At 45.6% G+C, this 13,398-nt stretch overlaps 1 protein-coding gene across 2 annotated transcripts in view; it reads left to right on the top strand.

The window, feature by feature from the left end:
* Nucleotides 1-3,489: 3,489 nt before the first annotated feature.
* The window catches only part of LOC130709400 (uncharacterized), a 45,489-nt gene continuing 35,580 nt past the window's right edge, over nucleotides 3,490-13,398 (top strand). Inside the window, exon 1 of one of the 2 annotated variants that reach the window (XM_057558386.1) lies at nucleotides 3,490-3,603. In XM_057558386.1, coding sequence (XP_057414369.1) covers nucleotides 3,543-3,603 — 61 coding nt within the window. In that variant the 5' untranslated portion in view covers nucleotides 3,490-3,542. Of the gene's footprint in view, nucleotides 3,604-7,575; nucleotides 7,683-13,398 lie in introns of those variants that run through there. The other variant, XM_057558387.1, reaches the window with a different exon arrangement.

Here is a 13,398-nt window from a genome sequence, read left to right as displayed (position 1 = left end):
GACAGACTTACCTCCCCCAGGCTCTTCCATTAGGGAAATCATTGCAACATTTCTTACAGACGTTCATTAATATAATGAACTAACAGTTGCTTATATTCTACAGAGTATTCTATTTTATGTATCATATACTTAGAGCTATAGAGATCTTAACTTAATTAATATCCTTAGGAAGGAAAGTGCCATCTAGTTTGAACTATTAACAGATGTTCTGAAATCATATGTGTCTAATGAGTGAACTGATAGCAGCTTTCAAGGAGCAAAAGTAGGGATGAAGAAGCTCTTTTTGTAGCTTGGTTCAAGAGTAGGGTGAAGTTTGTTGAGTGTACCTTGTGGAGAATGTTGTGGTCCAAGGCTCTTCTCTTCGAGTTTCTTCTCCTTGACTCCTGCCTTCCTTGGGCTGGGCTAGGCTGGGGGCCAGGTTGGACTTGCGACTTAGCATTTCTCTTCCGCTTTCTTCTTCTTTTTTTTTTTTTTTTTTTTCCTTCCATTATGGGCATTGCTTCTAGGACAAGCCTTGATCTTGCATTGGATGTTACTTCCTGTCAACTTCCAGCAGCAGGAGTCTTCTTTTCAGTGCTTGACGCTTCACGAAATCGACTCTGCCCGTTGGCAGCAAATACCAGAGAGCTAGGAGACAGAGCTGGTTGCAGACCTTTCCTCTTCCAGCCTTTGGTTGCAATTCTTTGGCCCATAATTTGCTAGCTCTAGTTCCTTGGGCCACACAGGTATCCTGCCATCCAGCTCTTTTTCTATGTGAGAGACGTTCTGAACACTGTCCCTTTTTCTTTGCACAGAAGTATATACAGTGTGGCAGTTACTGTAATCTCCTCCCCCTTGCAAACAGCCACTCTCGAATCTTGGACCTCTAGGACTCTCTGTCTTGCATGCTTGGGTGCAAGGCCAAGCAAAATGAAGAGGAGAATAATTAGAGAAAGAGGAGGACATTGGTGGAGAATTGGGAGCAGGTAAGGTGAAAGGGCACAGGAGAAAAGAGATGCATGGAGGTTTTTTGGTTTCTGTGGGAAACAAGTTGACACACTTGGGCCTCATTTTGTATTCACAGAACAGAGAGTTAACGATATAAGTAGCTAGATAGTGCAGCAACTGCCACGAAGTCTGTACACTGAAGAGAACAGTCTCACATCTAGTTTTCATTTTGTTTTATGTCATAGTACCTTATTGATAGCATTCACTGGTGTGTTTGTAGAACACAGATGTGTTCAAATGCTCTGGTTTTGTCTACATGGTTATTTCCTTGTCCTATTTGTAAGGAATCCAACATTGTAAGACATATTGCATGTTTTTCTCTTGACGATCGTTGACCTTGAAGCGTCATGAACTAAGTTGAGCTGTTGGATTTTGTGGAGAAACTTTCAAAAGGGTCTGTGAAAAAGGCATTGTGGTGAGTCGCATTATGCACCCGAGCGTAAGGAGCAGATATCTGCCACCAGCCCAACTTGGCCTGGATTGCCTCTGTTTTAGTTCCCCCGGTTAGTGCTTTTCTCCCTAACCACTCTTGTGACTGTGATCATGTGAGTAAGGGCTGAGTTGCTACTGATTTCTGTGTGAGGTAAGCTGGTTTGAGGGAGGAAATCTGTGGACCTAGTCATTTTCCTTGGTGGTAAGCTTTCAGGGGTGCAAAAAGATTGATCTTCCTGGGGACTTTTCTGGTCCCAGGAAGATAGCGCATAGATGGGACCTCCAAAGACACACATTGAATCTTTAGGCCTGTTTTTCCTATTATGAGATACGAGTTTCTTCACTGATGGGGATGATGCTTATCTGAGAAGAAATTGTGAAAGGTGGTGTAGTATAGAGGTGTGGCTTAAGCTTGTAAGTTTTCTTCAAGGTTTTTCCCCTAAGCTTCCTACTTCAGACGGCCTACTTACATGATACTAGTATGTGATGTCAGGCTAACAACTTCCTAAATACCGGCAGGCCAGATCAGTGTCTCTTTTCTCTATATTGCCATGGAAATCAAGGGTCCCGCCGAATTTTCCATCGAAACAGTTGATTTGTGTTGTCTCTGGGAATTCTGAAGGGCGTACCGTTGCTTCCTAACCGGTGTCGTTTGGGAGATCTACCTCTGTACGTTCAAATGATTCATTTTGAGGCTTTGCTCATGTGCGCAGTAAACCCTTGAATTCCCTACGACCTTCCTTTCCTCCATCTCATACCCCATTAAGCCCGCTTCAGTTTATCTCCTGCATTTCTTTGGAATCTGTCAGCTCTTCCTCAACATCCTAATACTGAACTTGCCTGTCTGTTGCGACTAGGTCCTAACTAGTGTCCATATATCTTGTTTCCTTCCAATCCATTCTTCACACAAGAAACCTTCAAAGCAAGCTGGAACATTGCTCATAAACATCGCTCACAAACATTGTTTTGAGACTAGAAAACACAGTGTTGGCCTTGAAGACTCTGCGTGGTCTAGAATCCTCTCTGCTCCTCTAGCCCCATCTTGTGCCACTTTTGCCCTCACTTTCTATGCTTCAGATACACTGAATTAACCTTAGTTCTCACTCATCTGACAGAAGTCAGTTGAGATATGATTTTTCACTGTGATTCCTCGCATTAAGGAATTTGATGATCAGGTTTTGTGTGAGGACTAAAACTAAACTGGGAAGTGGAAGAATTGAGTTTCAACCGTTTCAGTCAACACGCACGTATTAATGATACCTACGTATCGAACACCGGGCTAGGTTTCATGAGGGATCCAGAAGTTCTGGCCATCTCTGGTTTTGGATATCCCTTAGTTGTTGAGACCTTTGCGTTGTCTGGTTGCCTTTTGTCTGTTTTCCAGATGGGAAAACAGGAACAAGGGAAGTATAGGTTATTACTAGGTGGGGTTGAACAAGCGGAGCAGCAAACTGCAAAGCTGAAAGAAGAGGGACGTACTCTAGAGGGATATGATTTCCATTTTCAAGGCGCCTGCATCCTGTGCAGGGAGACAGCCTAACATAAAATGTGCCTAACAACAAATATATTGACTTCTTACTAAAAATCTCCAGTTCATGTAACCAAGGGGTTTATACCTTCTCCTTTAAAAGTGATATTCCTGGGACTTCCCTGGTGGTCCAGTGGTGAAGACTCTGCGCTTCCAATGCTAGCAGGCGTGGGTTCAATCCCTGGCTGGGGAGCTAAGATCCCACATGCTGCGCAGCCAAAGAAATGTTTTTCGAAAGTTATATTCCTGTATTATTGAATTTAGTGGTTTAGATTTTGTTTTAACGTTAAGAAGATGACAGTTTATTTACCAGGAACAAACAAAACATAATGTAAAAATAGTTTCCCAGAAACGATGTCCATCATTCTCTTCTTCCCTTTCTCCCGCAGACTGGTGTTTCATCTTGACAAGTTCTCTGTCAGTCCGTAGGAAAGCTGTCTGGCTTGGAGGTTGCAATCCCAGGGAATTGTTCATCAGCGGGGAAGTCTCCGTCACTACAAAGGGATCAAGGGAGAAGTCAGTCCCTGGGAAGTGAGATGCTCCCCCTAAACACCAACACAGCAGTCATGTACCTTTCAAGGGGTTCAGGGGCAAGATGGGCAAGGCATTTCTGCTAACTCTTCTTAAGGATCATGGACAGTGCCCTATGCTACGAGGTAAGCGGTGACTGTTGTAATTCTTACTGGTGATCATTTCATGTCACTGATTCTTGGCTTTCTTTGTATTTCATAGGACTGTTGTAAGTCCAATACAAAATGAGTCTTATTTTTAAAAAACACTGAAATGTTTTACAAAGCCTAGCCTTCTCATCTAGAGTCCTTTCAATTCTCCCCACTTTCCTGAGAGGCTACGAACACTTCACACCATGAACTAGGAGAGGGGGTAGAGCCCTTTCTGATGAAATATATCAACAAAGACAGAGTCTTAGCCTGCTTGCTCTCTGGACAGGCTCTCGGACCACAAGGTCTTAAATCCTGGTATAAATGAAGGAAGTGAGGACAGTTCAACTGGCACTCTCATAACAAGAGTTCTGAAACACCTTCCAAAGAGACTGTAGCAGTAGATGAGGGAAGGGAGTGCCACAGTGTGGTATAGTACAGGGGGAGTGATCGGCTACAGCAGTGAAAAATGTGGTACCTATTGGTGTGCTCTCGGGGTTCTTGTACATGTAGCATAGATGACCTTTACAGTGGCCCTCCCACCTTCTCTCCTGCATTAGGTGTTCTTTTTTTTTTTTTTTTAATTTATGTTTATTTATTTATTTATTGTTTAAACTTATTTATTCTACGTATTTATTTTTTTGGCCGCACTGGGTCTTCATTGCTGTGCACGGGCTTTCTCTAGTTACGGCTAGCGGGGGCTACTCTTGGTTGCGGTGTGCGGGCTTCTCATCGCGGTGGCTTCTCTTGTAGCGGAGCATGGGCTGTAGGCGCGTGGGCTTCGGTAGTTGAGGCTCACGGGCTCTAGAATGCAGGCTCAGTCGTTGTGGCACATGCGCTTAGTTGCTGCACGGCATGTGGGATCTTCCCAGACCAGGGCTCGAACCCGTGTCCCCTGCATTGGCAGGCGCCACCAGGGAAGCCCTAGGTGTTCTTCTATAGAGTCTAAAAACAGAGAGCACTGAGAGAAGGTAGTGGTTATTAAAGGCTCAGGATCTAAATTCTACCTGTCTCTACGCCACTTCCCAGCCGTCGATTTGACCCCATTTTTGAACGCCGACCTCATTCTTCAACTTTCTCTGCCGTTTGTATACTCACCTTGAAAACTTGTTTCTGTGATGCGTTGAGCAGACACAGGGTGGCAGGCTGCAGAGGTGGAAGCTGGTGGTCGGATATTTGTGGGCTGAATCTCCTTCAGTCCCATTCCCATTTCTGGTTGCACAGAGGCCCTACTTCCTGTGTGTGACGCAGAGCCATAGGATTGCGGGCAGGAGCCAAGTTCTCCATACAGTAAAGACCCCAGTGTGCCTTGGTTATAGTAATCTACCTGGCTTCCTTCCCGGTAGGGAAGTGACAGGCGGCTATGCCCCTGATTTGTTCGTGGGCCTCCTGATCCAGCAGTTCCCTTGGCTCTGCCCCTGTCGTCAGCTGCCCCTAGGATAACTGTGAGCCCTTGCCACTTCTCTGGTAGATTTCCCTATTCCCCCACTATAATCACACCTGAATAAGGCAACTCAGACCTTTCAGAGATGTGTCCTGAACCTCTTGTTTTCTGAAATACCTATCTGGTGGTTGTGAGACTGAAGGCCAACGTCCCCAAGAGACTTTTTCTATTTCTCCTAGTAAAGCTAGACTCATCTTCTGTCCCCTTCAACTCTCCTCAAATTGTGTTCTTTCAACCCAGACCTCTGACCCTGCTTTTTACTTCTGCCATTTCATCCTCACTCCTGCTTCCTTTCCTAAATCCATACCTCTCTGTTGGCCTTCCTAGCCCTGGGCCAAGTTCCTTCCTCTTTCCTCAGTGTTTACCCCTTTCCTTCATTCTCCCATCCAACTTTCAGTCCTTCCTTTCTCACGCCCCAGTTAGCAGCATCTCAAAATTCTTAAGGTTTATTACTCATCTAGTCATTGTATTCCATTTACTTATTCAGTTCTATACCTATCTTACCTATGTATGGAAGAACAGCTGGTAGCCAAGGTGGCACCAAGAATCCCAGCAGCTCTCACTTGACGTATCCGTAGTAGTCAGCAATTTCCATTTGTTTTTCCCTCTCGGTGAGAAATGGCAGCTTCCCCGAAGAGGTGTATCTGGCAGCATTCTCCCGTTGTTGTTGAGCCCGCCTCTTCATGGCCTCTCGCTCTGGCCTCTGCTCTTGTTCGATGGGCTTTGACATGACTGGCTCAGGCACATTGGGTTCCCTCCATGGAACTCGTTGCTTGCTGAAGTCTTGGAGTAGAAATTGGGTTTGGAGCTTGGGTGGGGACTGGCGCTTAGTCCCAGCAGGGGGAACAGGCTCGCGCTGGAGAGAAGCGCCAGATGAAGTTTGGTAGGGTGCAGGCCTAGGAGCAGCGGACTGAGGGACACGGGGCTGGGTATGGTTGGTCCAAGCCGGTTGGGTTGGGTTGGTCACAGTTGGCTGAGCTGGTTTGGCGGGACCTGGCAAAGAGGCAGGAGCTGGCTGGGATGAATTGACTGCAGCAGGTTGAGCTGAGTCAGTAGAACCAGGCTGGGCACGGTAAGCCCCAGCAGGCCGACGTGAGGCCAGAGACTGTGGCCTCCGAGGAGCGGGTCGAGCTTGAGGCTTGTCCCAGGCAGAAAAAGGCAGAGGTATCAACTTGACCTTCCCAGGAGGAGGCCGCTCATACTGGGATGGAGAGGGACACTCTGTTTCAGCACTGCTGTCTGGTTTCTGGGCTTGGACCTGCGTTTTCTCAGGACTCTTCCCCTCACGTGGGGTATGCCGCCATGGCTGGATAGCTGGGGGTGGCTGGGGGTCTTTGGGGTTGCTTGCATTTCCCAAGAGCCGACAGGAAGAGAGCCCAGTTTTCGTCTCATTCTTCCTCCCCAGCGCATGAAGGACCTTCACAGACTCCAGCATGCGCACGCCAAGGGAGGTTCGAGGCTTTTGCAAGCTCTCTTGGAGAAGCTCAGTTTGGTGTTCCTTTCGCTTCGTGTTGGGGATTGCTGGCTTCTCTTCTGCCTTGACTTTGTTCCCTGACTGCTTGTTCTCTTCAGCCTTGTTTCTTCCTCTGGTCCTTTTGGTCTTTTCCTGCCCGTGGCTCTTAGTTTTGCTGACCTTTCTGGATGCAGCTTTCTGAGGTTTGCCTTGCGAGTGCTTGGCCGTGTTCACAGGAGCCCTGTCACTGACTGCAGCATTGCATAGAACCACTTCTCCCCCTAACAGGCACTCTGGATTCTTTGGCTGGCTTTTGGCCTTGGGAGCACCACTGATAGGCTCAGAGGCTTTCTGTTTGTTCCCTGGGTTGATCAGAGGGAACCTTTACGACACTTGGCTTTTCCTGCACCTGATTCACCTTAATGGCTCTGGTGTCTTTAGCTTTGATCACGTTGGGACCTTGGGATTGACCAAGATCTTTCAAAGAATTAAAGAGCTGGGGAAGGTGACTATCCTCCGCCAGTGTAGTCATGTCTGCAAAACCACTGCTAGGTTCAGTCCCGTTTTCAAGTGTCCCTAGGTCCTGACGACTGCGGCTGTTCTCTCTCAGATCAGCATTTTCAGAACCAGGCTGCTCCTCTTGGCTGAGGGGATCGGTGCAGGCCAGCGGCTGGTGAATATCAGGGATTCCTAAAGGGCGTAGTGGAGGATCTTGGTTCTCTGTTGGGATCTGGTAGGCATCCAGAGGCTTTGAAAGCTTGGTTTTGATATCATCCACGTTCTTACTCTCTGTTTGTCCCTGGCTTGGAGCTGGAGGCAGGGCCAGGAGACGACTGGCACTCTGGACTGGAGCTGTCACTGAAATGTCCCCAAGTTCAGACGGTGGGTTACTCTCAAGTATGTGACTGTTTCTGGTACTGCAGGACTTGGGGAGTTGTTGAGTTTGTGTCACACAAAACGTCTGGCTTGGAGGTCGCAATCCCAGGGAATTGTTCATCAGCGGGGAAGTCTCCGTCACTACAAAGGGATCAAGGGAGAAGTCAGTCCCTGGGAAGTGAGATGCTCCCCCTAAACACCAACACAGCAGTCATGTACCTTTCAAGGGGTTCAGGGGCAAGATGGGCAAGGCATTTCTACTAACTCTTCTTAAGGACCCTGGACAGTGCCCTATGCTACGAGGTAAGCGGTGACTGTTGTAATTCTTACTGGTGATCATTTCCTGTCACTGATTCTTGGCTTTCTTTGTATTTCATAGGACTGTTGTAAGTCCAATACAAAATGAGTCTTATTTTTAAAACACACTGAAATGTTTTACAAAGCCTAGCATTCTCATCTAGAGTCCTTTCAATTCTCCCCACTTTCCCGAGAGGCTACGAACACTTCACACCATGAACTAGGAGAGGGGGTAGAGCCCTTTCTGATGAAATGTATCAACAAAGACAGAGTCTCAGCCTGCTTGCTCTCTGGACAGGATCTCAGACCACAAGGTCTTAAATCCTGGTATAAATGAAGGAAGTGAGGACAGTTCAACTGGCACTCTCACAACGAGAGTTCTGAAACACCTTCCAAAGAGCCTATAGCAGTAGATGAGGGAAGGGAGTGCTACAGTGTGGTAGTACAGGGGGAATGATCGGCTACAGCAGTGAAAAATGTGGTACCTATTGGTGTGCTCTCGGGGTTCTTGTACATGTAGCATAGATGACCTTTACAGTGTCCCTCCCACCTTCCCACCTGCATTAGGTTTTTTTTTTTTTTTAATTTATGTTTATTTATTTATTGTTTGAACTTATTTGTTCTACGTATTTATTTTTTTGGCCGCACTGGGTCTTCATCGCTGTGCACGGGCTTTCTCTAGTTGGCGGCTAGCGGGGGCTGCTCTTGGTTGCGGTGTGCGGGCTTCTCATCGCTGGTGGCGTCTGTTGCTGCGGAGCATGGGCTGCAGGCGCGTGGGCTTCGGTAGTTGCGGCTCACGGGCTCTAGAATGCAGGCTCAGTCGTTGTGGCACATGGGCTTAGTTGCTCCACGGCATGTGGGATCTTCCCAGACCAGGGCTCGAACCCGTGTCCCCCGCATTGCATTGACAGGCGGATTCTTCACCACGGCGCCACCAGGGAAGCCCTAGGTGTTCTTCTATAGAGTCTCAAAACAGAGGGCACTGAGCGAAGGTAGTGGTTATTAAAGGCTCGGGATCTAAATTCTACCTGTCTCTACACCACTTCCCAGCTGTCGATTTGACCCCACTTTTGAACGCCGACCTCATTCTTCAACTTTCTCTGCCGTTTGTATACTCACCTTGAAAACTTGTTTCTGTGATGCGTTGAGCAGACACAGGGTGGCAGATTGCAGAGGTGGAAGCTGGTGGTCGGATATTTGTGGGCTCGATCTCCTTCAGTCCCATTCCCATTTCTGGTTGCACAGAGGCCCTACTTCCTGTGTGTGACGCAGAGCCATAGGATTGCGGGCAGGAGCCAAGTTCTCCATACAGTAAAGACCCCAGTGTGCCTTGGTTATAGTAATCTACCTGGCTTCCTTCCTGGTAGGGAGGTGACAGGCGGCTATGCCCCTGATTTGGAATCTGAGATGGTGTTCCCTGAGCAAGGCTGGCAGAAAGCGATGGATATAGAGGGACCATGTTATTGGCGTCTGAAGTTTTATCATAGTGGGCTGCCATAAACATGGAGGAAGCAACTGTGTGCCGGTCAGTGAGTGCCAGAGTAAAGTCTCCGGGTGAAGAAGAATTCTTTTCAGTGCTTCGTGTGATGTCCCACTGAAGAACACCTGGATAGGAAGGAGCTGAAGTGGAGATCTGGCTGTGGTCAGTAACTCCAGATAACGTAGTCGTGCTAGAATGTTGGTAAAGGTAGGCACTACCCGTGAGTGTCTGGAAAGAGGGTACCAGTAGCTGATGGCGAACTGACGGCAGGGGCAGAGACTCTGGAGAAGTTGCAGACACTTCGTGTTAGGGAAGTTGCATTGCTCATCACAGGAAGAGAATGCTGCAGAGATTTCAGAGTTCCAAGTAGAGATGGATTTTGGAAATTTTCTGTAAGAACAAGAGGGTCATGAAAAACTCAGGGAGGTTGAGAAATTCTCAGTCCGTTTGAGGAACAGCATTATCTTAAGGTTCTTGCTATCAGGACACCTCTACTATCAATACTTGCTGAGAAACCCAAAATCAGACAGTTAATGATGGCTGTAAGGACTGAGCAGTTTTCCACTCTTCTGTATTAACTGCCTGTGCTCCCATCTTGGGCACAGATGGGCAGAAGAGCCAAGTGGTATGGTTCAGACATTGTTCTCTAGGCTGGAAGCAACCTTCTCCCTGCCCTGTCTTTCCCTTCAGCCTGCACTCGTATTGACTTCTATGCTACTTCCTAGACTGGAAGCATTTTAGAACTAGGAGGCCCTTAGAGAACTTCGATTTTCTCAGTCTCATTTCGTGAGTAAGGAAACTGAGGCTCAGAGAGGTCGGGTTGACTTGTTCAAGTTCCCTCGTTATGTTAGTATCATTACCAGGTTCCAGAACCTACGTATCCTGACTTCCTTGCCAGGACTCTACTCTGAGCATGATACTGCCAGAAAGCAGGAGAAATAGAACTTACAATATAGGCATTTTTTTGGTCCATTAGAAAACAGTACGGCTATTACCATTGTCGTCTTCAGTGTCTCCCTTTGCTTGTACAGTTCCCATGCTATTACCTAGAGTTGACGTATAGCTCAGTCCAACTGGTGAATTGTGAAAGAGTCATTTTTGCCCTCTTCAAGCCTGGTTTCTCATCCTACCTCAAAATGATTACCCGAAAGTGGATATCTTAAGTGCTTTTGGAAAGAGAAAAGTTATCTGATGACTTCGGATTACTCATCTATGAAGTGGTTATAACACCACCACCAATAATAATAGCAGTAATAATTAATAGATGAATAAGCTGATATATTGCATCTGATTTATATGGAGGAAGATACAATAAGTTCTAGAAAGACAAAGAAAAATCATGACAAGCACATTACATAACGAAAAAGGAATCCATAGATATTAATGAAAACTGGGGTATGTGGCAAGTATCAAAGCCTAATGAATTTACTAACAAATGACATTCTGTACCATCCATGCAATATTAGGAAAGTGAATGTTGCCCGCTCTATTTTAGTGAATGCTATTAACCAAAACACACGATAGAGGTGATAGAGGTGAATGAATTCCTAGCCAATGCATACAGACAGAGACGGTATATCAGTAAACAATGCCTAACAAGCAACAGAATGCAATAAATGTGAATGTATAGGTAGCCACAACATATATAGACAAGTATTGCAATGAAAAGCGGTACGAAGCAGACAGCAAAATAATAAGGGTAAAAGAGTTTCATGATTGTGCTCATTCATATTTTTACCCAGCAAGTAACAGGTATTCAGCCTAGGAGAAATATATATTTCAATGAATATAACTTATATAATAAGCAGAAAGGAAGCTTAAAAAGTATCAGGAAGGTTTTTGTATTTATCCTAGAACTTAGATTAGAATTATCTTCAACATCCAGGAAGATGACATCCCAAAACCTCAAAAAACCATCATCCCTAGAATCCAACGAAAAAAGATTTTCAAATGTAAGAAAATCCAAAGGACTCCACAACATTGTTTTCGATAAATGTGGATGTTTGTTTTTTTTTTTTTCTTTTGCCGCGCCGCGTGGCCCTGGCCGTGAAAGCACCGAGTCCTAAGCACTGGACCGCCAGGGAATTCCCTAAATGGGGAATTAGAGATGTGGGGCTTGACTTTTTCTTTTTCTCCTTCGGTAGCTAAGATCTACAAGCGAACGATGGCTGTTGATCAATGTGCTCTCTGTGTTAGGAAGGAAATAACTGTGAAAATGAAAAGCAGCCTTGCCTTAGAACCTACATATCACACAAAGGAAATAGTCCTTCTGATTCAATTTAGAAGATGCCACTTAAAATGTTTAATTGGGAAAATGTCTACCTAGTTTAAAAATTAGAAAGAATAAAACACTGAAAATCAGCCCCCTAGATAACCACTTTGGTTTCTTGTTTATAGGAAGCATCATTTCTAAAACATATTTCTAAAATGTTTATATTCAAAACTGTCAAGTGCCAACTGTATTCAGAGAGGCAATAAAAGAAAGAAAACGGAGTATGACTTTTCTGATAAGCTGCCTTTCCTGGTGATCCCCTGTTCTGGCCTGACTTTCCTTCTTAGTCTGTTAATGTAAGGATTTGCTACCATCAACTTTGTTTTGCCCTGCTCTGAGCAGATTTCCCTCTGTGCTGTTTCTGCTTTAATTTAAAATCTTTGGTTCCCATCTGCATTCCATTGCAAACTACGTTTTTCTTGAGAGCCCCTCTATGCTTTCCCTCTTGATTCTTATATTTTTTTTCCCATCTCTTGGTTCCTGTTGGCCTGTGCTAATGAAAACAATCCTCAACTTCCTTACGTTTGACTCTGTGCCTCCCTATATAGCCCAGTACTCTCCATCCTCTCTCCCTATTCTCTCTTTTCAGCTGGTCGCAGTACTAGTGGAGGGAGACCATTAGAGATGAAACATCTTGGTATATATTGCTAGTTTTCTATGTCACCTGGCTTTTCTATGTTTCTGTTGAAACCCTCTTGAGAAGTCTCTGATTTCATTTTCTCCATGGGTACCCTTTAAGGCTCAATACTGGAAAGGAAGGGGATCAGAGTGATCAACCCAATGTGGTATCCTAACGTAACAGATAAGGAAAGCAGCAGGCTTTGTGAGACAGTCAGCGATTCGTCCAAAGTCACACAGATAGTAAACGTCCAAGTCAAAACTGAAGTTAGGTCTCCAGACTTGTAGTTCAATACTTTCCCTCATCATTCCCTGCTATGTTGAATCTCCTACTCAATTTAGGGGCCAAAGAAATCGAACGCAAAACTTTCCAAAGTGTCTTTTCTTACCTGACATGGTCAGAGAAGAGGAACCATCAACTGCAGGTACAAGGGCTGAGGAGACAACACTAGAGGATGTCTGAGTGGCTGCAGCTGAACGGCGCACGTGTCCAGTCCAGAGGTCACTGGTTACTGGTCCAAACAGCTCCACGGAAACCCCAAGACTCTACCAAGTGGTAGTAGGTTTGGTAGGAGAGTGATGTCACAAAGCAGGCAGTTGGAAGGTATGAGCTAGCCAATAGGGAGGTCCGATCCCCAAGAGGAAGGCGGGGTTGGGTGAAGAGAGTGTAGGAGAGCTAAAACAACACCTACATTTCTGAGCTCTGGGGAGGAAATCCTAGAAGACAGACTTACCTCCCCCAGGCTCTTCCATTAGGGAAATCATTGCAACATTTCTTACAGACGTTCATTAATATAATGAACTAACAGTTGCTTATATTCTACAGAGTATTCTATTTTATGTATCATATACTTAGAGCTATAGAGATCTTAACTTAATTAATATCCTTAGGAAGGAAAGTGCCATCTAGTTTGAACTATTAACAGTTGTTCTGAAATCATATGTGTCTAATGAGTGAACTGATAGCAGCTTTCAAGGAGCAAAAGTAGGGATGAAGAAGCTCTTTTTGTAGCTTGGTTCAAGAGTAGGGTGAAGTTTGTTGAGTGTACCTTGTGGAGAATGTTGTGGTCCAAGGCTCTTCTCTTCGAGTTTCTTCTCCTTGACTCCTGCCTTCCTTGGGCTGGGCTAGGCTGGGGGCCAGGTTGGACTTGCGACTTAGCATTTCTCTTCCGCTTTCTTCTTCTTTTTTTTTTTTTTTTTTTTCCTTCCATTATGGGCATTGCTTCTAGGACAAGCCTTGATCTTGCATTGGATGTTACTTCCTGTCAACTTCCAGCAGCAGGAGTCTTCTTTTCAGTGCTTGACGCTTCACGAAATCGACTCTGCCCGTTGGCAGCAAATACCAGAGAGCT

The sequence above is a fragment of the Balaenoptera acutorostrata genome, chromosome 12 (genome assembly GCF_949987535.1).
Source record: "Balaenoptera acutorostrata chromosome 12, mBalAcu1.1, whole genome shotgun sequence".
NCBI lineage: Eukaryota > Metazoa > Chordata > Mammalia > Artiodactyla > Balaenopteridae > Balaenoptera > Balaenoptera acutorostrata.
Note: the sequence above shows the minus strand (reverse complement) of the source record. Positions and strands in the feature narration are given on the sequence as shown.